Source organism: Triturus cristatus, chromosome 11 (assembly GCF_964204655.1).
Source record: "Triturus cristatus chromosome 11, aTriCri1.1, whole genome shotgun sequence".
NCBI classification, from domain to species: Eukaryota; Metazoa; Chordata; class Amphibia; order Caudata; family Salamandridae; genus Triturus; species Triturus cristatus.
The window spans coordinates 712,780,759-712,806,933 of record NC_140594.1 but is presented as its reverse complement, the minus strand read 5'-3'; the positions used below and the strand labels follow the sequence as shown (position 1 = coordinate 712,806,933).

Genomic DNA, 26,175 nt, shown 5'->3' with positions numbered 1-26,175 from the left:
TAGTAAGAATAACTCAGTAAATATAAGAGGCAGAATCCGTGGTATTAGAGGTTCTAAAAGGCTTTATTCCTCTATAAAGGAATTACAGTTCGAACTGTAGGCTTCAAATTCCATCACCACGAAGGTTCAGGAAGGGAAGGCAATACATTATTGACAAGTAATGATATTTATATGAAAAGTATTACATTAAGACAGATGCAAGAGGCGTAACAGCTGATAATACAGATAATGATACACATACGTAATGAAAAAAGGCGTAAACATAGGCGTAACTAAATACGTCATTAAACATGATGTCACAAGTGGGTGGATCCATAAGAGAATCCTGCAATGTCAACAGAAATACTTGGCAGAGATGCACGCGCAGCCGCAGGACGTGTGATTGACGTGCAACTAGAGGGTGAAGGAGACTTGACATTTAGCTCTACATGTGGAGACAGAAGTCTGAGGGGTCATGTCAACCTAATCCCAAATCATATCTAATATCTTATGTTTAAAGAACTGTATTATCCAAAAGGAAAGGTCTCTCGGACGGAATCTATTCTATACTGACTGTTAGTGTGTGTACAAGCGTCTAAATGTCTACATGAGATGCGAGGGGGCAGGAATCTTCCATGGTAACAGGGGCTATGAATTACTTGCATGAGGACAGTGAGGCCTGGCCCTTTGCACGGTAGCTGGAAGAATGTTTACCTAAACTACTAGACAGGAATGCATCGGATGAGGAGCGGAGCAGATAATCTTGAAGGTGAAATACAGTTTTTGGCAGGCAACAGGCTGGATCAGGCACCGTTAGCCGCGCAGGGAGTAGGACAAAGTTCATGGATACAGATGCAGGTTCGGACTGGAGCTTTCAGAGGCAGAAGGCAGGAAAAGGCTTGATGGCAGAATTCAGGGCCTACTCACCTGAATCTGTAAAATGTGGAAAGTGAACCACATAAAGTCGGTGGCCTTTCATACTTAGGAATGGAATATCTGACCCATTCATGGCGGATCTGAAAGAGGACATGTTGACGGTGGACGCACATGTATTTGCGTCTTCATAACTGGAACTGGAGGGAACATACATGTACTTGTAACATGCACATGGAGCCGTTGGGGTCTACGATAGGGGACATAACTGATCACAAAATTCATATTTCATCAGGAGTCCACGTATACAGACGACCGGGGACGATATGTAGCTATCACGGGCACATGGGAGGGTCATACCATAACCCTACTCTCGGTGTATGCGCCCCCGGGATTACAGTCTACTACCTTTAATGATCTTTGTGCTTTATTATTTACACTGCCGGAGGGACTCTTCATAATCGGTGGGGACTTCAATTCCGTTATATCGGGGGAGCTGGATAGACACCCGCCCAGAGTGCTGCCCCCAGCGGCGCAGTCATTTCCTAGCTTTCTAGATGCAATGGGCTTAGTGGACATATGGAGAACGTACAACTTAGACAAAAAACAACACACGTTCTGCTCTAATGCGCACCATAGCCTTTCTCGCCTGGATTACATACTTGCCCCCGCCTCCCAGGTCACTAGCTTTCATGAGATCAGACATCTCGCTGGGGGTATATCGGACCATTCCCCTCTGTGGGCTCACGTTGTCCTAGACTACAAACAAGTAGGGCGCATCGCCCCCATAAATCCCTGGCATCTCAAAAACCCCAAAATACGCACAGACCTCATAAAATCTATCGATAACTACTTTACAGACAATGACCACACAGTTGACTCCCCTCTGACACTCTGGGAAGCCTTCAAAACGGTGGTAAGGGGCCAGGCTCTGTCCCTCATAGCGGGAGCCAAAAAGGAAAGACTGAAGGACATATCTGACGCTGAACAGGATATCTACCAACTTGAGCAGGACGCTAGCTCGAACCCTGCACCCGAAGCACTACATGCACTCCGAATCCGCCAGGACGAGTATAGGGCACTGGTTACCGACCACGCCAAACTAATGGCTCAGGAAAGGCTAGGCCGCATCTGCGATTTAGGAGATAAGACAGGGAAATTGATTGCCTGGCTGGATCGGAGGGAGCACGCTAGCCGACTGGTCCCTGAACTCAGAGGGGCGGGGGGTGACTCTATAAGGGATCCTCAAGAGACAGCTAACCAATTTGCAGCCCACTACCACGCGCTATATAACTCTGTCGGCCCGCATACAACTACAGAATCCCTCAACCTATTGGAGGATATCTCCCTTCCTACCCTTCCGGAGGCAGATCGCCAATTCCTAGATAGCCCTCTCTCCACGGAAGAAATTGCACTGGCAATACGGGCACTCCGCCCGGGCAAGGCTCTCGGCCCGAATGGTATCCCCATCGAGCTGTACAAGCTTCGCCCAGATAAATTGAGCCACTACTTGAAATCCATGTACTCCGCTGGTCTAATGGAGGGGGTGTTGCCCTTCGATCAGCGTCTAGCGACCATAGTTACCATCCATAAAGAAGGTAAACCCAAGACTGATTGCTCCTCATATCGACCCATCTCCTTACTCAATGCTGAGCCTAAAATCCTAGCTAAAGTTCTAGCCAACAGGCTTGTGACGGTTATAGGGGACCTTGTACACCCGGACCAATCAGGATTCATGCCTAGGCGCAACACTGCAATGAACCTCCGTAGAGTCCATGGGGTGTTGGGTAGGGCCTCTACCATACAAGAGGACGCGATCATAGTGTCATTAGATGCCACAATGGCGTTCGACACCATTGAGTGGCACTATCTTTTTGCTGTACTAACAAAAATGGGATTGGGCCCGGTTAGCTGGATAAAACTCCTTTACACCACACCACTGGCACAGGTGGTAGTGAACAACAAAAAATCCAACGCCCTTACACTTGGTCGTGGCACCCGACAGGGTTGCCCCCTCTCTCCACTGTTCGCTCTGGCCCTTGAGCCCCTGGCAGCTTGGATCCGTAAAGACGTTAGCATTCGAGGGTTGCGGTGGTCGGCAGGTTGGGAGGATCGCATCTCCTTATATGCCGACGACATACTTCTCTACCTTGCCTCTCCCAATCGGTCGCTGATTGTGGTGTTCGACATCCTAGAAGTGTTCGGAAGGTATTCTGGGTTTCGGGTAAACTGGCAGAAATCACTTATCTACGTCTTGTGTGGGAAACCTCAGCGGCTGCCTCGAAATTGCCCGATCTCAGTTGCTACTGAGGGATTTAAATACCTCGGTATATTTGTCTCTCTTGCCCCCGCACTTAGGCACAACCGTAACCTGGGCCCGCCCATGCAACGGCTTAAAAGGGACATCATACATTGGAAGTCGCTGCCTATCTCACTATTAGGCAAGGCTGCCCTGTTTAAAATGATGTCCTTGCCCAGTTGCCTGTATGCATTACAAAATGCCGCGGACCTAGTCCCCAACTCGTATTTTAAAGACATAGAAGGACTTCAGAGAGATCTCCTATGGTGTGGAAAACCCCGCATTGCCTTGCCAAAACTTACGCTCAGTTGGTATGACGGTGGAATTGGGCTACCTGATATCAGAAAATATTACTGGGCTGCTCACCTCACAGCCATAAACCACGGCATCTATGGCCCCCCTGACGCTCCGGGGTTCCGGATGGACCGTTGGATCCTCCCTAATGGGGCCTATGCCCGAGCTCTGTACTCCAAGCCTGCAAAATACACGCTCACAGGGCCCACCAAACACACAGTAAAAATCTGGCAAGCTGCGACGCAGTCACTAGGCTGGTGCAATAAACTAACGCTCGCCACCCCGCTTTGGGACTCACAAGCATTGGGTTACCTGGGAAACACCAAAGGTTTTCACAAATGGGACTTGATCAGCATTTCCAAGATTGGAGATCTGTGGGGTGTGGAGGGAATGAAGTCGTTCAGTGACCTTAAGAGCCAATATTCATTAGCGGAGTTTGAGTTGTTTAGGTATCTTTCAATTTCGGCACGCACTGCAGTCTGCAATCACTAGTGACGCCCCCTTACCGGACAGTTCCCCATTAGAGGACAGACTTTTGGACGGGCACATGCCTGAACGGGCTATCTCCCTGACTTACAGAAAGCTTATAAATAACATGAACGACCCCCTGGCCTTGTTGCGAGAGAAATGGACGGAAGATGGTATTGAGCTGGATGATGAGGGATGGCAGGAGGCGGTCTCGTCCCCTAAAACGGTCGCAATATCAGCGAGGCTCCGACTGGTCCAATTGAAAATTCTACACAGAGTATACATAACGGGGCCACAGCTGGTACATAGGGGGGGGCCAGACGGTTGGGAATTGCAGGAGGGGGTGCACACAACCGGGCATTTTTATGCACATTTTATGGCACTGCAGGCTGATCCAGGACTACTGGCGTAAGATACACGAAATAATGAGTGACACTCTAGAAATTGAGATCCAGCCGGAAGCCCCCAGATGCCTCCTTAATATTTGGGAACCAATCGACCTTAACAATTATGCCATGCAATGGGTCACACTCGGATGCATGGTAGCCAAAAGAAATATTGTGCAGCTCTGGGGGGCCTCACATGCACCCACAATTGCGGACTGGGGAAAAGACCTAGATTGGTGTATGCAGCGAGAGAAGTCTGTATACATTGCTCGTGGCTGCCCTCGTAAGTGGTCCAAAATATGGGCCCCCTGGAACACATACCGTGGTAATATCTGTTCCCCCCCAATTGTTTGAAGCAGATGTCTCCCTCGCCATATAATTCCTACTGCATGAAACCAATGTATTCTGACAAACCTTGGTTTTGCTGCCAATTTTGCTATGATTCTGTGATACTATGCCATGTTGTCGAATCAGTTTTATATAAAAAGATTTACAAAAAAAAAATCTCATACAGGAAATACAATGTTATTGATTGTGGATACAGTTTCTACATCACAAGAAAACTACACAGAGGTTGACGCAGCGTTTCAGTGAGATGTAACTCCTTCACCTTCTTCAGGACAGTTTTTTCTAAAAACAAACCAAATAAAATTTTCATTATATCGAGGTTTTTATGTCACTCGATAGAGACGGAAGGAGGGCTCTCATCCGTTAAAATCCAATCCTTTGTATATGGTACATAATCCTTAAATTTTGCGTTCGTTGGAGCCACTGATGAGTGACGTAAATAGTATTAAAAGTCGGGACCATTTAAAACTGGTCTGTACTTAGCATAACCGGTGCGCCGTGACTTGGCTATGTTTGTTAAGGATCGCCGTTTTCAATGACTGACGATACTGATTAGGTTGCTTGGCGATAAACAGACCGTGAGGGTAGAATCCGTTAAAAATTCTGCGGCCTCCCTGCTCCAACACACGTCTTCCGGGTCAGGATATATGTCAATGCCCCCACCCACCCCCAAAAAAGATGCCACAGTCTTTCTGCCCCTCCCAGGAGGCATATGGCGACAGTAGCCCATGATCTGCCCCCCGGGGGCGGGGCAGAGAGGCCACTATGCACCAGCGATTATGCTGGTTTTTTATACGCAGGGGTGGGGGCTGACCATAATGGGCATCCCAATGCCCTTATCCCCCCCCCCCAAACTAATAGCCACAGTCTTTCTGCCCCCCCCCCCTCGGGGGCATATCGGGGCAATAGCCCCCCGATTTCCCCCCTCCCCAGGGCCCCGAGAAGCCCACTAGGCACTGACTTTTTTCGGAATGTGCCTACCTGTGGATTTTGGGTCCTAGCTCTGCAGGCACCTAAGGAAACATAGCAAACCTGTATATTTTGGAAAACTAGACACTAAGGGGAATCCAGGATGGCTCTAACTAGGTTCCATTACCCAGAATCCCCTGCAAACCTCAAACTTAGTTTTAAAAAAAAAAACACATTTTCCTAACATTTCTGTGATGGAAAGTTCTGGGATCTGAGTGGACCCACAAAATTCCACCCACCCCGCATTCAACAAAGTCTTCCGAGAAATATGGTACCTCACTTGTGTGGGTAGGCCTAGTGCCTGTGACAGGAAACGGCCCAAAATGCAACATGGACACCACATTTTCACAGTGAAAATAGACCCATTTTTTTGCAAAGTGCCTAGCTGTAGATTTGGAACCCTATCTCTACCAGCACCAAGCGAAACCTAGGAAACCTATAGAATTTTTTTAAAAACTAGACAGCCAGGGGAATCCAGGATGGGGTGACTTGTCTGGCTCTCATCAGGTTATGTTACCTTACCCAGAATCCCTTGCAAACCTCAAACTTTGTAAAAAAAAAAAATAATAATTAAAAAAAAAAACACACACTTTCCTCACATTTCTGTGATAGAAACTTATGGAATCTGCGTGGGTAAATTTCCTACCACCCAGCATTCCCCCAGGTCTCCCGATAAAAATTGTACCTCACTCGCGTGGGTGGGTCAAGTACCCTCGACAGGCAAGGGCCCAAAATGTATTGAGGCGACATCAAAATGACCTATCACAAAACAACCTGGGTTTGCAAGGAGGGTGACCTGGGTTTTTGGCCCCGAGCTCGGCGGCATTCCGGGAAACCTACTGTGAGAAGTTGGCCTGATATATGATGTCACTAGTTCTAGTGTACACCTTGTATCAGTCCAAACAACCCTTATTGTGATTGGTTGTAAAGTCAACCTTATAGACCAGCTATCCTAGTGGTAGCATGGACAAGAGCAGTCTTAGGCTAAACTCTGTATGGCATGTGAAGCCAGCTGTTATACCATTACAATCCCTTGAATACCAAATGAAAAGGACACCACAACAGATATATTATAAAAATAGAATGTATTTATTCTAGTCAAAATACCCTCAGCACTCTTTATGAGATTCGAGGTAAGTACAACACAGTCTTATTTAAGCATACATAAGTCACACAGGTAAGTAATACAGTTAGGCCCTAGGGGCCACGCAAACCATATACTAAGTAAGTGGTATAAGAACCACTGTCACGAACACAGGTTAGGCCTAGGCCATCGCTGGGGCTACACTATACTACCAACTGCTAGGAAGTGGGAGGCCCACGGGATTCAGGTGCAGAGTGGAAACACTCACGCGTAATGCGTTAAAGTCGATAGAAATAGTAGTAATTAGAAATTAAGAGTTTTAGGACACTTCGGAAGTAGCTAGGAGTTAGAGACTTGAAAACTAGACACTAGGATAGTCAATACCCTTGTGAGCACCGGAGTACTCAAGTTACCTAGCCCACGGGCTGCGGGTGCATAGGTGTGAACTTGCGTCGGGTTTCGTCTTCGACTCCTATGGATGCCTGAAGAAAGATGCTGACAGGCAGTCAGTGAAGAGTGTCCGGTGGATTCCAAGGATGGAATCAAGAAGAAGGATACCTGCAAGCAGAGGGGACAGAGTGTAGGTCACCAGCCGGGAGCCGGGAAGGAACAAGCGATGTCGTGAAGATGCAGGTGAAGAGGTGAAGCTTGTCACAGCAGCCACGGGTACCAGGAGGCGTCGAGGACGACCAGAACCAGGAGGCGAGCTGTCCCACGAAGGCTCTTGCTGTCGGCGGCGTCGATGTCGAGTTAGGACCCAACAAGCCTTGGCAAGCGTAACCCACGCAGGATGGAGGACTTGCTTCTGTCGCAGACCAGGAAGGTCTGGGGTGCTTCCCTTTCACAGGGGAGCGGGTGCCAGTCTGGAGGAGCCGGACCAGCAGGGCAAAGTTGAAGGTTCGTCGTCACAGAGGTCACTAGCCAACGGGCCAGCAACCGGTTAACATGTCGAGCAACTCAGAAGGGCCCCACGCAGAACACGTGAAGTGTGGGGAGCTGATCTTCTTTGCAGATGGTGCTCGGGATTGGGGCTTCTCAATTCCCCAAGCACAGCCTCGAGGAAGCCTCAGAAGTCGCGCTAGTCAGTTACTAGCCCCTTTTCCCAAGTCGCCGGTCCCACGTCCCTCGTCGCCTCCACGGGTCTCAGCTTTGCTGTAGATGTGGATCTGGTTCAGAGGTGTCTGGAAGTCACGGCGCTGGTCAGTCTCTGCAGTCGTCCCTCGTAGGATCAGTCGCAAAGCAAGCAGCGGTCGCTGGATGGTGCCTGGTTGCCCAGGGTGGTCACTCCTTGGCCACAAGGGAGATTCTTCAGTCTTCTTCCATAGTCGAATGTCGAAGGTCCAGAGTTTCTGTTCAAGATGTAGGTTCAGGATAAATCTTAAGTCCTAAGGACCCAGCTCCCACTCTTATACTAATCTGGGGGGCTGGTTTACCTGCTAGGTACCTCCTATGGGTGGGACCAGGGAGTGGGGTGGTTACACCACTTTCCCTTTGTCCAGATTCGCGCCAGGACTGGGGCTGGAGTGACCGGTTTGAACTGGACTATGCATGGAAAACCTTGTGCGCCCCAGGCAGTGTCTCATTTCATTCATCCCTCCCTGCCCCAATACACTAAGTCCTGTCTAGGGTGGTGCTAAGCACCTCCCACGGCAGGAAACCTATTGTCCAAGCCTCCCTCGCTGGAAGGACTCCCAACAGCAGGAAGTCAGACTTGTGTCTGTGGCAGCAGCATCAATTTTGTGATGCTGGGGCTCTGGTTAACTTTAACCGGGTAGTATGATTTTAACATGTCTTCTCCCTCTAGAAGGGGGGAATACAACCCTCACCACCAGGAACGGTGTGGGGGTAGTATTCCACAGTGTTAGACACCTTACACAACATGTTTCGATAAAGCCAAACCATGGTTACCATAACCGCGAGGATTATAAGGGACTTTAAGAGTATATGGTAGGCAATATCATAGAACAGCTATAAGGACATGGTTCTGAAAGCTGCAGACAGGCTCAGCTCATGCTAGAGCACCATCTCACATGTTACCAAGCACTCTGCCTCCAGGATTGTTAAGGCCTGCCATAGGAGTGACTGATAGGTTACCCATGTGTCTATATATAAGGTAGGCATAGGGATACTATGCCTAAGCAAGGGGTGATTACATGACCTTGCCCCAGCTGATTGATCAGCCAGTTGTGTCATGATGGGAGGCCAGCCAGGGGTGGCATAATACATGCTGCAGCCCCTGGTAGGCCAAGGGTACACCTAGGCCCTGGGTACCTAAGGTACACTGTACAGGGACCTATAAGGTGATCCTTACCAATTGGGTTATGTACCTAAAGTACATAGTATGAATTTAGAGAGAGAACAGCTGGGCTGTGGGTCTGATTAGCAAGCCCACAGCCACATCTAAGTCGAAAACCATTGAAGCAAAAGCAAAAAGTGGGGGTGAACATAGAAAGCAGACCCTACTCTCCTACACCTACCAGACCCACACATTTCTGAAAACTAGACACCCAGGGGAGTCCAGCAAGGTGTGGCTTGCATGCCCCCCCCCAAAGGTTAGCCTACCCAGAATCCCCTGCAAACCTCAAATTTAGCCGGGGGGGGGGGGGGGAAAAAAAAAAACATTTTTCTGAAATTTCTGTGTGGGACAGTTCTGGAATCTGATTGGATCCACAAATTTCCTACCACCCAGCGTTCCCCCAGGTCTCCTGATAAAAATGGTACCTCACTCGCGTGGGTGGGTCAAGTACCCGCGACAGGCAAGGGTCCAAAACGCATTGAGGAGACATCAAAATTACCTCTCACAAAACAACGTTGTTTTGCAAGGGGGTCACCTGGGCGTTTTGGCTCCGGGCTCGGTGGCCATCTTGGGAAACTACCAAACCAACACATTTTTGAAAACTAGACACCCGGGGGAGTCCAGCAAGATATGACTTGCATGGATCCCCCAACATTTTTCATCCCATAACCCCCCGCACACCGTAAATTTAACTGAAAAGACAACATTTTCCACATATTTGTGTGTGGAATCACCGTGCCGGCACAAATGTCCTACACCACAGCGTTCCTCTCAGTCTCCTGAGTAAAATGATACCTCACTTGTGTGGGTGTCCAATGCAGAATTGGCTAAAAACATGTTTTTTTTAAAAAAAATTAGCGCTTAGAATTCTGGGTGCTATTCCCAATGTAGCGCTTAGAATTCTGGGTGCTATTCCCTTAATCCCTATGTATTTGGCTCTTCACAGTCACAGGCCCTTATCACACCCACACACTTGAGGTATCATTTTACTCGGGAGACTGAGGGGAACGCTGTGGGGTAGGACATTTGTGCCGACACAGTGATTCCACTAAAATATATGTGGAAAATTTGAGGTTTGCAGGGGATTCTGGGTAGGAAACCGTTGGGGAATCCACGCAAGCCATACCTCGCCGGACTCCCCCGGGTGTCTAGTTTTCAGAAATGTGTGGGTTTGGTAGTTTGAATATACTCGAGGTTTGGAAAAATCCAAGCCTGCGTGATGCACAACTAAAGACCCAAAGGTTTCAAACAAAAGTTTACTAAAAGTTAATAAAAATATGACAACCACAATATTGTCGTAAAAAAGAAAACGGCTTGTATTTAACTTGAAAGCCAATGATATAGTACAAGCTTTGTTCAATCCACAGTAGTATTCATAGTTGTCATGAGGTACAAAGTAGAAAAAACGATCAAAATCCCATCTTGAAATGTAAATACAATATAAACAAAGTCGCAATCTTAAACAAAATCCCAATGCATTTCGGGTTAAACAAAACCCTTCTTCAGGGGCTCTTAACATCAAGGAGAGTTGACTTTGTCGAAATACACCAAAAGGAACTACAAAAAAGAGTCAGAAATCCATGTCAGTTATTAAATGGTACATTTATGATGTTAGGATTTGCACTCTCAGCATAATGTGAAACTGAATGTGTCCCAGCGGTGCTCAGGGCCTTACGGCGTGCAAAATAAATGTGGGCAACCTCAAAACGTAAAAGTGCTGTCGAGAATCGTGAATTCCTTGTGTATGTGCAATACCAGCAAACAAAAGGTGTTAGTGTTCGAACCCTGAGGAGGAAGACACGAAGAGAAACGGCGTTAATGAGTGCTCAATGGGTGCGTATACCTAATGGAATCAAAATTTATGGTGAATAAACAAACGTGAAAAATGAGCTCCACAACTTGGTAGGCATGCATTTCAGCAAGTCAGAGAAGCTTATTGCTTACCCGATTGCAACTGCAAAACTAACGAGCAGCAATATTCATCTGAAAAAGTAAAGTGCAAAAATACTATAAGGGGACTCGATACTGGAAGTGTCCCGAAACCGATAGTGAACCCGAGTAACCCATGTATTCAAAATGGAGCTTACCCGAACTCAAACATGTAAAGTAATTTCTCGCATAAAGCGACATATACAACAGATGTGAAAATTCAATAGCCTGCTCACCTCTGTAGTATGAGTATAACGTCCTTAGTGTTGCCGCCGGCTAAATGCGCAATAGTGTGTACATACGTATCGCGTATTTAAACAAGTGTAAGGCTCCATCTATATAGCGTCAATATAGCGTAGAAAAACAATAGCATTTTCTCGCCACGTAGGATGTTTTAAAATGTGTTCATGTTCGAAGTGAGCCATGAACGTGTTGGCATACGCGGTGCTCCCGGAAAGCCCATGGATGTGCCTGTCTTCTGCAAATAATAACAATCCTTCCAAAGAAAATAACTGTGATATAATGAGAAGGCGAGAAAAATATATTGTTTTTCTACGCTATATCGATGACATATTAGTGATTTGGAGAGGATCTAGAACAACATTGGAAACATGCATCCAAGAATTGAACTCGTGCAACCCTAGGATACAATTCACACATGACATCCAATCTGAAACTATACATTTTTTAGATATCGAAATTCAAAAAAGTAATACTGGCCTTCACACAGGCGTGTATAGGAAGCCTACAGACGTAAATAATGTGTTACATTACACCAGTGCACATCCTTATTCCCTTAAGAAACATCTCCCAGTATCTCAATTCATCCGGATAAAACGCATCACTTCTGATCCCCCTTCTGAGCACAACTCTTATTGAAGAACAAAAACATAGATACAAGGAACGAGGTTATCCTGAAGAAGTGTTGGCACAAGCCTCAACCACAGTTGCTAAAAAAAAGTGTGAGGAACTCTTGCTTCAATCCAAGAAAGCATCTGACAAACGTGAAGTATTTGTACTTAAACATTCAACGCAATCATCACGAATCAAAACTATTATAAAAAACGTTGGGAGATCATTGCACAAGAAGTAGACTTTAGAGATCTGTTCCAGGACCCTCCGTTGTTCGCATACAACGGATCAAAGAACCTAAGAGAACCAAACCAGGTCCTATTAAACCAAGTTATAAGGGAATGAGAAAATGTCACAACTGCGGACAATGTGGTAATGTTATTCTTGGTAACACCTTCACACATCCACAAACTGGCAGAAAGATTGTACTGAGACATACTGCTGATTGCAATACTGAGTGCGCAATTTACGCCATAAAATGCCCTTGCGGGCTAGTCTATGTAGGCAGGACGTCTAGAAAAATCAAAACGCGCATAGTTGAACACAAAAGCACAATTCGCAATAAAAATTTGAAGTCATGTTTAGCAGCACATTGGGTTCACTTCGCACACACGATACCTCAATTAAGGTTCACTATTTTGGAAAAAGTAGATACAACATCAGGTGTAGATTTACATACAGCCCTAGCTCGCAAAGAGACTTTTTGGCTAAAATATTTAGGTACAGTAATTCCAGGGGGCCTCAATTATCATTATGAATTAGTATGCTTTTAATAATACTACATGTATGTTCTTCAATTTTTCAGGTTGCAGCATAATGTTATTCCATTCTTTCATTTGTACAGGATTTGCACTCCTCATGCTTCCTAACACTGTCAAATAGCAGCTTTCCCCACGATTTCAGCACATTTTTAAACAGTGGGATTCTTCTCCGTTTGGCAAACAGTGGGACTCCTTTTTCGTCTGGCACACATTCATTCTCCCAGCATACATTATTGTCGCACTCGTGATTTCACTTCACACATTTTTTTGTTCGTCATCCCACTTAGTGTTCCATATTGACTTGGCTAAGGATCGTATTACGATTGCTGGTAGTAAACCAGCATTCACCCAAGAAAGTTTTTTCAATCACGCAACTTTTTCTTGCACGTTGAATTCACTTTCCGTTTTTTAGTCACGCCCATTTCTTTTTAACATACGTCAGACGCACGCATACGCTGACGTTGACGGAGCCGCTTGTTAGATAGAGCCTTACACTTGTTTAAATACGCGATACGCATGTACACGCTATTGCGAATATAGCCGGCGGTAACACTAAGGACGTTATACTCATACTACAGAGGTGAGTAGGCTATTGAATTTTCACATCTGTTGTATATGTCGCTATATGCAAATAATGGATCGTTGACTATGGTTGTTACTTTCAGCTTTTTCCCTCATTAGAATGATTACTTTACATGTCTGAGTTCGGGTAAGCTCCATTTTGAATACATGGGTTACTCGGGTTCACTATCGGTTTCGGGACACTTCCAGTATCGAGTCCCCTTATCGTATTTTTGCACTATACTTTTTCAGATGAATATTGCTGCTCGTTAGTTTTGCAGTTGCAATCGGGTAAGCAATAAGCTTCTCTGACTTGCTGAAACGCATTACTACCAAGTTGTGGAGCTCATTTTTCACGTTTGTTTCTTCACCATAAATTTTGATTCCATTAGGTATACGCACCCATTGAGCACTCATTAACGCCGTTTCTCTTCGTGTCTTCCTCCTCAGGGTTCGAACACTAACACCTTTTGTTTGCTGGTATTGCACATACACAAGGAATTCACGATTCACGACAGCACTTTTACGTTTTGAGGTTGCCCACATTTATTTTGCACGCCGTAAGGCCCCGAGCACCGCTGGAACACATTCAGTTTCACATTATGCTGAGAGTGCAAATCCTAACATCATAAATGTACCATTTAATAACTGACATGGATTTCTGACCTTTTTTTGTAGTTCCTTTTGGTGGATTTCGACAAAGTCAACTCTCCTTGATGTTAAGAGCCCCTGAAGAAGGGTTTTGTTTAACCCGAAATGCATTGGGATTTTGTTTATGATTGCGACTTTGTTTATATTGTATTTACATTTCAAGATGGGATTTTGATCGTTTTTTCTACTTTGTACCTCATGACAAATATGAATACTACTGTGGATTGAACAAAGCTTGTACTACATCATTGGCTTTCAAGTTAATTACAATAAGTTTTCTTTTTTACAACAATATTGTGGTTGACATATTTTATTAACTTTAAGTAAACTTTTGTTTGAAACCTTTGGGTCTTTAGTTGTGCATCACGCAGGCTTGGATTTTTCCAAACCTCGAGTTTATTTGCATCACAGTCAAGGGGTCAGGGCTCATACTCCTTTAGCATGATAGCACACAAAACAATTGACACATAATTGACATTTACAGCATTTATCACTGTCTAAGCGTTTTGATTATCTGGGTGTGCAGGCCCACCTTTCACTACATGGGTTTGGTAGTGTCCCATGGTGGCCACCGAGCCCGGGGCCAATAACCCAGGTGAACCACCCTTGCAAAACCAGGTTGTTTTGTGATAGGTAATTTTGATGTCGCCTCAATACGTTTTGAGCCCTTGCCTGTCGCGGGTACTTGACCCACCCACGTGAGCGAGGTACCATTTCTTTTTTTTTTTTTTTTTTTTTTCTTTTTTTTTTTTTTTTTAATCGGGAGACCTGAGGGAACTCTGGATGGTAGGAAATCTGTGGATCCATGGAGATTCCAGAACTTTACCACACAGACATTTGAGAAAATCTTTATTTTTTTCAGCTAAATTTGAGGTTTGCAGGGGATTCTGGGTAGGAAAATGTTGGAGGGGTCCACGCAAGCCATACCTCACTGGACTCCCCCAGGTGTCTAGTTTTCTGAAATGTGTGGGTTTAGTGGGTTTCTCAAGATGGCCACCGAGCCCGGGGCCAAAATCCCAGGTGACCCCTCTTGCAGAACCAAGTTGTTTTGTGATCGGTAATTTCGATGTCTCTTCAACTAGTTTTGGGTCCTTGCCTGTCGCAGGTACTAGGCTTACCCACACATGTGAGGTACCATTTTTCTCGGAAGACTTTGAGGAATGCGGGGTGGGTTGAATTTTGTGGATCCATGAAGATTTTAGCACATTCCACCACAGAAATGTGAGCAAAATGTGTTGTTTTTGACAAAGTTTGACGTTTGCAAGGAATTCTGGGTGACAGAACCTGGTGACAGCCAGACGAGTCATCCCATCCTGGATTCATCCGAGTGTCTAGTTTTCAAAGATGTATAGGTTTGCTAGGTTTCCCTAGGTGCCGGCAGAGCTAGGGTTCAAAATCTACAGCTAGGCACTTTTCAAAAAAAGGGTCAGTTTTCACTGTAAAATGAAGTGGGTTCACATTGCATTTTGAGCCGTTTCCTGTCGCGGGCATTAGGCCTACCCACACAAGTGAGGTACCATTTTTATCGGGAGACTTAGGGTAACACAGAATTGTAGAGCAATTGTTATTACCTATTGACTTTCAATGCATTTTTGCCTTCCAAATGAAAGACAATGTGTAAAAAAGAAGTCACTTTGAAAAATGTCCAATAATTCTCATGCTAGAATGGGTACTCAGTTTCGGAAATGTGCAAATAGCTACTGTTTAACTCTATATTTTGTTCCAATTTCAGAAATACATCTTTCATCCCGATTATTCAATGTACATATTTTCCAAATGAATTGCTATATACCCGGTACATAATTAAAAAAATCATTGCAAGACGCTGCTCAGTTATTGTCTCTGGGTTCGTCTGGTTCTTGGTGAACCTACAAGTCCTATATATCCCCACAAACTGAAATGTCCAGCGGATGTACCGATATATTGCTTACAAACATCTGTCATAATTAGAAGAAGTTACAGGTGAAAATGTCGGCACTAATAGCGTTTTTTTTTTCCAACTCATTTGCAATTTTCCCTATTTTCAACTGTTAGTTTCTATAAAGAAGCCTTGAAGGATCTACACAAATGACCCCTTGCTGAATTCAGAATGGTGTCTACTTTTCTAAAATGTATTGCTGTCCAGGATCCATTATTGCTTTCATACCCATTTCTACCATTAACTGGAAGAAGGTTAAAAGCACAAAAATAGCAAAAATAGGCTATGTCCCAGTAAAATGCCAAAACTGTGTAGAAAATGTTGGTTTTCTGACAAAAGTCTGTCAGTCCCTGAAAGCTGCGAAAATTGTGATTTCAGCCCCCACAAACCCTTTGTTGATGCCATTTGCAGGTTAAAAAAACAGACGCTTTCATTTGCAGCACTTTTTTCCCCATTTTTTCCACACAAAAAAATACAAATGTTAGCTGTATTTTGGCTAATTTCTGGGTCCCCTCCAGGGGAATCCAAACACCCTGTGTGCCTTTAGAATCCCTGTGGTGTTGCAAGAAAAGCATGCAAATTTGGCGTGGATACCTTATGTGGTCAAAAGGTTACAGGGGCCTAAGCCCAAACTACCCCAAATAGCCAAAACAAGCATTTGCAATGCAATAGGTCTCGCATTTACGCGAGATTGAGCTATTGACATTGCAAATGACAATGGCTTTTATTTTTGTTTCAGTTTTAAAACAGAAATAAAAGGCATGGTCATTTACAATGCCAATAGCTTAAACTCCTGTAAATGTGAGACCTATTGCATTGCAAATGCTCGTTAAAGATTGGGACTAGAATGGCTCATTGCCAGGAATCTGGAAAATGTATTTACAAGCAGCGTTTATGGAGAAGAAGCGAAGATGGCAGATTGAGTCTGCCGTGGGGAGACTGCTCCTGCATCGCCATGCCTCCCGTCTGACATGGTCTGATTCGGCACAGTTCCACCCCCCCTTTGTAGTCTGCTACAGGAGATAACACTGTGCCTTGCATACCTTTCTTTTAAAGGAGAAAACGAGCATCTTCAATAAAAGGTCTTTCCTTTCTGATGTGGTGGCAGTACACCAGGAGCCTTTGCAGTCATCTGCTGCAAGTCAGGGTGGCGAGGTGGCAGATCTGTCTGTCTGTCTCTGCTGTTCTATCCTCAACCGGCAGAATCCCGCACCGGCAATAGCTCCAACACGGTCAAGGGCTTAGTGTGAAGGACGAGGGGGCAGCTCTAGCATTTGCAACAGCTATAAACTGTGCGCTTCAGCAGCGGTACTAGGAGAAAATGACGGGCGGCTGCGTGCTGCAGAGAAGGTGCCTGGCTCCCGGGTTGGACAACCAATTCTGAAACTCCTTCAATCAGACAATGCAGCCGGTCTCATTCATACCTGTAGTGAGGAGCTTAGCGTTTCTGTAACATCCTTTGTGGATGTGCTGCTGAATGCGGTGCAGAGTGTGGATGGAGCAACATCTCGTGAATCAGAGTCGTGGCACGTCTCGCTGAAACTTCTCTCGCGACTGAGCGTTGTGCAGTGCTCGGGACCCGGCGGGACCTCGTCCTGCTCCATCACTTGGCTGACAGCACCGAGACTGGGCTTGGAGGCTGCACACGCACCCGCTGTGAGTGAGTAAGTGGCCGCTCTCCCAGACCCAGCAGGAAACGTGCACCAGACGGGGGCTCGGTGCGGGCACGTGGGGCCTGTGCGTGTCCTCCGAGAGGGGCCTCCACACGCAAACCTGAGTCCTGTTACTCACATGCTGGCTTCATCACTGCAAAAGAATGCAAGCTGTCTGTCTGTCCCAGAGTAGAGACACTGCACCGTCCATGCGCCTCGAGCCCGCACTCACTGCGTTTGAATGCACAAAGCGCCTAGCGGGCAGACTTTCAAAAAGCACTCTGTGAACAACATCCGTAGCGACACTAGTGAAACAGAGGAATATCACATAGAACGGAAAACATACAACGGAAAACATACAGAGCATGCTGTATGAACACACTAAGCACAGACACCGCTTTTCACATGTGTGGTACAGCAAACCGAGTAAGTGTCACTCGCTCTAAATTAATTACATACATAAGCCCGCGAGTGGTGCGCGCGTGCGCCCCAGCGAGCGATCTGTTTTCAATTATCGCGCCCGTGTCTGGGCACGATAATTGAAAACAGATGTCTACGTGCGGGTAACAGATACCAATAGGCCATGGGCGGAGCAACACGACCGCCTTTGGCCTTGTATGCGATGTAATGGTATGCGTTGTAATGGTATGCGTTGTAAAGGTAGTATGCGATGTAATGGAATGCGTTGTAAAGGTAGTTTTTAAAAATGCGTTGTAGTGTCATGCGATGTAATGGAATGCGTTGTAGTGGATGTTGCGTTGTAAAAATTGTGTTGTAAGTGTGGTGCGTTGTAAAAGTTGCGTTGTAAAGGTTGTTCCCCTGCCAAGGTACACAAGAACACAAGCAATTCCCCTAGACGCCAAACTGTCTCAGGCTGTGGCACAGTTTTGGAGCCATTAGCTGAAATACACTGATGCCGTCATAAAGGAATTTATCCCACTCACAGATACATACATAAAAGACAGTATAGACATAATTTGTCAAATTGAAGACAGAGCCTACAATCCTGACTGATCTCATGGTGGGTCTGGATATAGAGTCTTTATACACCAACATCCCCCAATTGGAAGGCCTAGAGGTTATCCATGATCTATTAAATACACGATCTAACCCCACTAAGATCCCTCCGGATGTTTTAATTAAATTGCTGGAGATTGCCTTTACAAATAATAATTTATTTTTTTACACAAAAATACATTTTAAATACAGAAGAATGGCATTTCTATGGAAGCATGTTTGCCAGCAATTTGGCAATCTGGTATGCACACAGACTTGAGAGAACTAAGATCCTCACAACGGACAATACCTATTACAACCAAACTGAGTTTTGGAAATGATATATACATTATATCCATCTTCTCTGGCATGGCCAAATGGATTCCCTACATTTATTTGTAGCATGGCTCAAAACTAACCGAGCACACCTTAGATTTGCTTCAGACGCCAAGAGACAATCTACCTTTTCTTGCTCTAACCCTTCAAACACACTGAGACAATCTAGGAACATCACGCTACAGAAAGCCCACTGAAAGGAACACTCTCCTGTTTTACTCAAGCAACCGCCCTCAGGGCTTACGGACGGACAACTATATGAACAATTCATCTGTATCCAGAGAAATTGTAAGTGGAAGGACTACTTCCGGGAGGCAGTAATCTTGGCTGAAAAACTGACATCCAGGGGATACTCATGTCAACTAGTGTCATGCACCCTTAAACATGCTTGGTATTGATTCAGGGAGACACTTCTCACCCACAAAACCAAATGCCAAAACAAATGTGTACCCTTTGTCTCCACCTTACTAAGGTCAGTAAGATAATAAAGAGAAATTGGGACATTTTAAGCACTAACCTGGCTGACCATTTGGTACATGCCATAACCTGGAACCAAACGCCAACTATGCCCAATCCATTACAACAGCACGGGGGTTACCATTAGTGGTGGGCCCTTACAAATGTCAGCACAGCAGTGTATGCCCCCTAACATTTAACACAAAAGACTTTAAAGTGGGAACACAAACCTTACCTCTAAAGCAATTGAGCAACTACCGAACATCAAATGTCATTTATGCCCTATGTTGCCCTTTTGACCTTCTGTATATTGGTGAAACAAATCAAATGATAAAACTTATCATCCAACACAAGTCACATTAGATGTAAAGTGGAAAATGCCCCTCGTCTCCCCTTTCCTCTCCATGAACCACACTTGAGAAATATTTACTTAGCAAGTAATCTACCGACATTCCCTCCCACTGTGTGGCAGAGATTTGTCGCATCTGCTACAGCGATGTGAATGCCGGGGGATTACTGCTGTAACTCCGTAAACCATGGTCCTAAAACACTCCCTGATATACAAATCCTCTGCACACGTTTAAAAGTAACTACATAAAGTTTCATAAAATATCACAATGATGCTTGTCTTTGTATTTTCAGATGTCTGTAATTCAAGATCGTATGCCTTCTTAGCCAACAAGTGTGGGATTAACCCATGACTTCTTCAGGGCTGAGGTCAGTTTCAAGTAGTCTCTTAGTTCCGGTGATAATTCCAACCTGGAAGGGGTTCCTATAATCTCTGCGCCTGGAGAGGAAGACTATTTAGTCTTGTGTCCGAATATCTTAATGTGCTTCCAAGTGTAAGGGAGTTTATTTTAGAAGAGCTGCCCCATCCATCAGTATTAGGTAGAACCCCTTGGATCTCCAGGCCGTGGCGTGTTCGCCGTGCAAGATTGCTGATTTAGATCAAGAGAAAGAAGAAGAAAGGGAGGAGGATTTGCTAGACTTTTTTTTCCAATGCCAGCCTATGGGGTCAAGAGTGCAGCCACTGATGTACCTGGAAATGAAGCAGCATCATGGGACTGTTGACAGATGGAGCACAAGGCGGTAACATGCAAGCAAGCGCTGCAAAGAGACTTACTGACAGTAAAGGATTTGGCAGAGGTGTGTGAGTGAACAGGCATGACGCAGACTCCTCTACTGTGAATAGTTTTAGAGTGCAAGTGCATTCTGTCCCAGGTAGGTATTGAGATATCAGAGAAAGCAGCCCCACAATCACTAGAGAAAGTTTAAGGTTGGAAAACTGACTGGCATGAAGACAAATCCCCTCCCCTCATTCTAGCAATGCAGCCGATAAGGACTGTTCCCTGTCTGCTCCAGATACCTTCCTTCCATTGAGACTACTCAGCGGCTGGGGGTAGAATTACTGTCAATGTCCCTTGGACCTTCTGACCTGATGAGCATTAAAAACAGATGCCTAACAGAAAACACCAGACTCAGTTCCATGAAGAACTGCACAGCGTGTTTAAAGTGTATAGACCAAATTAGGCAGATGTGAATCAACTGGTGGGTTTGGTGATATCAAGAGAGGTAGAGACAGGATGGTGTAAAAAAAAAAAAAAAAAAATACGTTGGCAAGGCACAGACAGTACACCGAAACTATGAGGCCCTGAACACACTGTTGAATGTCAGTGAAAAATGACTAGACCAAGATATCAAGGTACTGGACCTACATTTTTAGGCACCTCTATGTTTTGTTGACTTGCATAAATAACTACTTCTGCTTTGGGTCTGCTGATACTCTGTTTTTCTCATTAATTTATTTGCTCAAATTCATAGTGTATTTCTCGATTTCCTGGTTCATTTGATGAAGGCTGAAAAGATAGGAAAATCAAGTCTCTTTTCCTCAATTACAATGGTGTTATAGTCAGGAGTTTGGATAAGAGCCAAAATCGATGAGGATGGGGGCTATGGGTATTGAATCCCAACAACAAATGATCCAAAACAAAGTGTGTAGCTTGCACTTAACTTTATTTTTTTCTCTGTACCTAGTCGAGCCTTCTATTTAACTTAGGTGGAAATAAGTATTTTCACATAAGTTGAATACGAGTGGTGTTGTGTAAGCAGAGGAGCAATTTTGTTTTTATTCAAACGCTTATATATTGAAATTATCTATAAAAACACTATCTTTCCTTTTTTACATAAGGATGTTGTGCATGGCGTTCGGCATTCAGTTTCCCCTTCAGGGTTAGAGGTAGGCTTTAAAAACTGTAAATTTATGTAAAAGTGGTAGTAATATGGGCAGATTTTAAGACAGTTCGAGCTTGTCGCATGCTGTTTAACGAACAGCAGGACTACACTGACTAGGCGTGTTGGGAGTTTTTGGTGTTACACACAGGAAAAGAAAAGTTGTATGATAGCTGCAGCTTCAGTAGAACATAGAAGGACAAGCTCCTAAAAGAATGTCATACTAAGAAGCAAAAACAATTCTCAGATTTGTCCAGTTTGTGCGAGATTTACCACTCAGCGTGTGCAATTACACAAGAATAATTGCTGACATTTTCATGTTATAAACTCAAAGTCCAGCAACTCTCTTTATAATGCTGCTTACAGTAAAATCACAAGTGAAGCTATAAACTTCACAAAGTAAACATAAGCAGAAGAGCTGAAAATGGGGAGAAGGTCATCATGGTGGTTCATGACTTTTGTGTTTAACAAAATTATAAATGTCATGGTTCACCTTACAGTACGACAAAGCACTATACATAAATGAAGTGCACCATGGTGGGTGGTAACTATTATCTCATTCAGAACAGAATATTACCCGTGTGGTTTAAGTTGTGGGGCCCAAGTATTTCCGTGTTTAAAAGTAAAGATGATGAATGCATACAATCTGCCAAATAAAAGACAATATAATACACAATGACAGTCATAGTGTATTCTCGTATTTTTGTTCTGTACCTTAAACAAGTAGATACCCAACTAGGGTTTAGCAAGGCCCCATATAGAGAGGAAACCGTGGGAACTCTCTCAAGTCACACATTTATCAAGAAGGAATCTCAAATGTAGTCCTATGTGCTTGGACTCCTCCTATGACTGTAAATGGAGTGAATGTGAATGCATGGGAGTGAGTGCCTGTGAGAAGATACACAACAAAACTGTGATTATCCTCAACTAACCCCATTGTGGTTATTTTAAACTTACCATAGGTGACCAAAACAAAGCTCTTTTTGATGACCTATAGAGAATGTTAAGCTGTTGTGAGTGGATCCCTGCACTAGCCTACAAAACGATCTCCATTCAAAAACTCCAGGGGCTACGGAGCACATCCATAACACAAGTACTGGTGTCCTGGAGAGGTGTAACTAAATGATAAAAATGGTCATTTATGTTGGTAGTTGCGGGTTCGGAGGCTTTTGTAAAAACAAACTCTAATAGTCTAACCAAGTGGAGGGAATGTCAACTCATGGGACTAGTACGTTTTCCCGAAATGTTAGATTGAGATTGTGACACTAGCCACGATCAACCAAGTTTGATAACTAAGTATAGTGCACTAAAATTCAATGAACTGTGTTAATTATCCCTTAGTCGTACTATCTTTATGCTTATTATCATGCAGTTTATTGCTATCTTATTAGTAATCGGAATTAGCGTGGAGTACGGAGAGACATGGGAGTCTGACACGTTCCACCAGAACAGAGCAAGCTACATAGATGACATAAAATGGACTGGCTAAAGTAGTAGTACTGTGGACATGTCAAAATATTACTCAACAAGTGTTATGATGGGCGTGGTCTTCGATGCATGAGTGCATTATTTTACTTTATGTTGCGGTTTTGTAAGGCACTAACTTGGCTCCAGTGCAAAACAGCGCTTTACATGACCACCAGATTACAGTATATAAGCAAAGTCAGTTTATTTATTTTTACTTAAGACACGTAAAGCCGACGCAGGAGCTCGCACCTGCAACCCCCTGCACCGCCACCTACCTCCCCAGTTCCACAGGAAGAATTCCCAACAAACACTGCCAGGGACCAAGGGATTTGTAACATAGAGGCAAAGTGTTGCTGTACCTATTCGCCGTCTCTTGTGAAGCGGCGGTGCAACACCTTCATTTTCATACTCTGCTCAAGCGGGATATCTCAGGTGTAACCAAAACTGTTGGCTGTTATGTATCACACGCATGAACTTAAGCTACTCTCGGTCTTTCAAACTTAAGCAAACAGCAGTAACCATGCTACGAGTTATAGCTTTAGTTTTCCATTTTCAACAGATTTAAAAGTTGACTAAAAAGCCTCCCTCGCACCATCGAGTCAGCTAACTACTTAAGTGCATGACCTTGGGTCTACCCTGCTATTTACCTCAACAGTTCAAACCATTGAGTGCACGTGTCCTCATACTGACAGAACACTTTGACGGTCATGACGTCACGACGCCAGCCCGGACACGATGAACAGAAGGCGGTAAGTAGCTGTCAGAGGTCTGAGGAAACTCACCCGTTTGTGTTGTGCGTCAATCCTGGGTTGCCCTCCACCTAGCAGTGCCTCGTTTCGCTTCTTTTCTATTCTTTCAGGCACCGTCAGGTGACCCATCGAGTACAGGCGCTCGAGCCGCGGTGGCGGCGCGGCATATAGCCGCCGGCTGCAGGTACCCCCGGCCCCCACCAGCAACCTTAAAGCAGCTCGTACTGTCGCCATAGTTAGCCGGGCTCCTACACAGACACGCGCTGATTGACTATGCGAGACGTGACGGCAGAAGAGGTTGTAACCAATCAAGGGAAGTCACAAACGCTAGTAGAGGGTTTGCTGGGAGTTGTAGTTTCGGTTCCCTTCGAGAATTGTGTTGCGCTTCAGTTTGATTTGCATATTTCGCAGGTATAGTAAGTGGATAAGCATCGAAGCGCTTTTCGAGGAGCAACACGCTACTCTGGAACACAAACAGGATTAGCGGTGAATTAGTATAGGGAAATATTAAATTAATTTGAGCGTTGGGTATTGTAATTGCATTTGTATAGCGCTTACTACCCCTGAACGAGGCGTCGAAGCACTTTTCCAGCGAGTAGCACACTACTCCGGGACCCATAGAGAAATAGTGTTGAATTAGTATAGTGAAACATGCAAGTAAATTTTAAGTGGTGGATAGGTTAGTCAGTTATTTGGATTCGGAAGGATAGAAGAGGAAAAAAAAGGTTTGTATTTATATAGCGCTTGTTACCTCTGATGGGGTGTTGAAGCATGCTACTCCGGAAACCCATAAAGGATTAGTGGTGAATTTGTATGGTGAAATATGAAGTAATTTGAGTGGTGGATATGTTATTCAGTTATTTGGATTGAGAAGGGTTGGGGAGGGGTAGAAAAGGGAAAAAGGTTTGCATTTATATAGCGCTTGTAACCCTAATGGGGTGTTGAAACTTTTTTTGGCAAGCAGCATGCTACTCTGGAACCCATGAAGGATTTGTGGTGAATTAGTATAGTGGAATTTGAGAAGTGAACATGTTACTCTGTTTTTTGATTGAAAAGGATAGTGGAGGGATAGAAGAGTGAAGGATTTTTTTAATTTTATTATTTATTTTTTTAGGTTATAGCAGTAGGAAGAGACTTTCGGATGAGTAAAAAGGGTTTTTGGAGGGGAAGAGTCAGAGGGAAGAGTTTAGAAAGGTTTGTTTTTGGAGATCGGTATAGTAAAAGAGGTGTCAGATGATGCAAGGAGGGGTAGAGTAGGAAAGAGTCTAGAAAGGGTTATTTTGGGGATCATAGTAGTGGTATGGGGTTTGGGATAAATGAGAGAGTGGATGTAGAGGATATATTGATAGATGTATAGAGTGAGAGATAGGGTAGTGCATTGGAAAGAGTAGTAGAAAGAAGTTTGAGATGAGTCACAAAGTTGGGCTAGAAGATATATTGAGAGAATTATAGGCTGAGAAAAAGGGTAATGCTAAATTAGAAGAAAGTGATACATATATAGATCCATAAGTACATTGAAAGTATATAGATGCAAAGAAGAGGTAAGTATATGTAGATTAAAGATATTGATAGAGGTACAGGATGAGAAATAGGGTAGTGCATTGGATATGCTTTTTCAGGAGAAAAGTAACACACAAATCCAAGTACATGGAGGTACATAGATGCACAATGGAAGCAAGTACATGTAGACGAAAGATAATTTTTTTAAACAACATAATTATTCTACATGTTTATACAAAGCAATACACAAAGATAGGTACATATCTATAGTGAACGTAAATGCTTATATACAGAGGGATATGCTGTACATTTCTGTTTGCAAATGGTGCTTATGTGGGGAAGAGCCAATTGTTGAGTAGTTTTCTGAAGATAAGGTGTTCATTGGTGGATCTTATGTTGGGGGTAAAGAGTTCCATAATTTGGCTGCTTGAACAGAGAAGGATGGGCCACCCATTGTGTTTTTTCTTGTATCTTGGGATTTTGAGGCGAGATGCCCCTTTGGAGCGGAGGTTCCTTTGTTGAATGTGTTTGGTGATTTTATTCCTGATGAAGAGCGGTCCTATTCCATGTATTGCTTTGTGGGTGATACAAAGTAGCTTGAACGTGGATCTTCTGGCAACCGGTAACCAATACAGGGCTTTCAAGGCAGGTGAGATGTGGTCTTGTGGTTTGATATGCAAGAGTAGTCTGGCAGCCGAGTTCTGAATCCATTGTAGTCTTTTAATGGTCGTTAAAGGTGATCCGTGGTAGAGGCTATTGGCGTAATCGAGTTTGGACAGAACAAGGGAGATGGTAGCTTGGACTTTGTGTGGAAATCCCAAATGAGGGAAAATTCGTTGCAGCGTTTTTATAGTGACAAAGCTTGATCTAGCTAGTTTGTCCACTTGGGCATTCATCGACAGCTTGGAGTCCATGCTCATTCCGAGGTGTCTGACTTCCTTCAATACTTTAGACGGTGATCCCAGTTCATCAGGCCAGGCGGCAAGCGGATCATAATGTTTCTAATCGCCACACGTAATTATTTCCGTTTTGGAAGCATTCAATTTGAAATGGCTCCAAGTCATCCACTGATCCATGGCTGTGAGACAACTGAAAATTGGGGATTTTCCAATGTCTTTGGGG

General features: G+C 44.4%; 1 protein-coding gene across 1 annotated transcript in view; it reads right to left on the bottom strand.

The window, feature by feature from the left end:
• Window positions 1-23,843, bottom strand: part of PCCB (propionyl-CoA carboxylase subunit beta) — a 548,767-nt gene extending 524,924 nt beyond the window's left edge. Inside the window, exon 1 of the mRNA XM_085634345.1 lies at window positions 23,587-23,843. Coding sequence (XP_085490471.1) covers window positions 23,587-23,787 — 201 coding nt within the window. The 5' untranslated portion in view covers window positions 23,788-23,843. The remainder of the gene's footprint in view (window positions 1-23,586) is intronic.
• Between the last annotated feature and the right edge of the window lie 2,332 nt (window positions 23,844-26,175).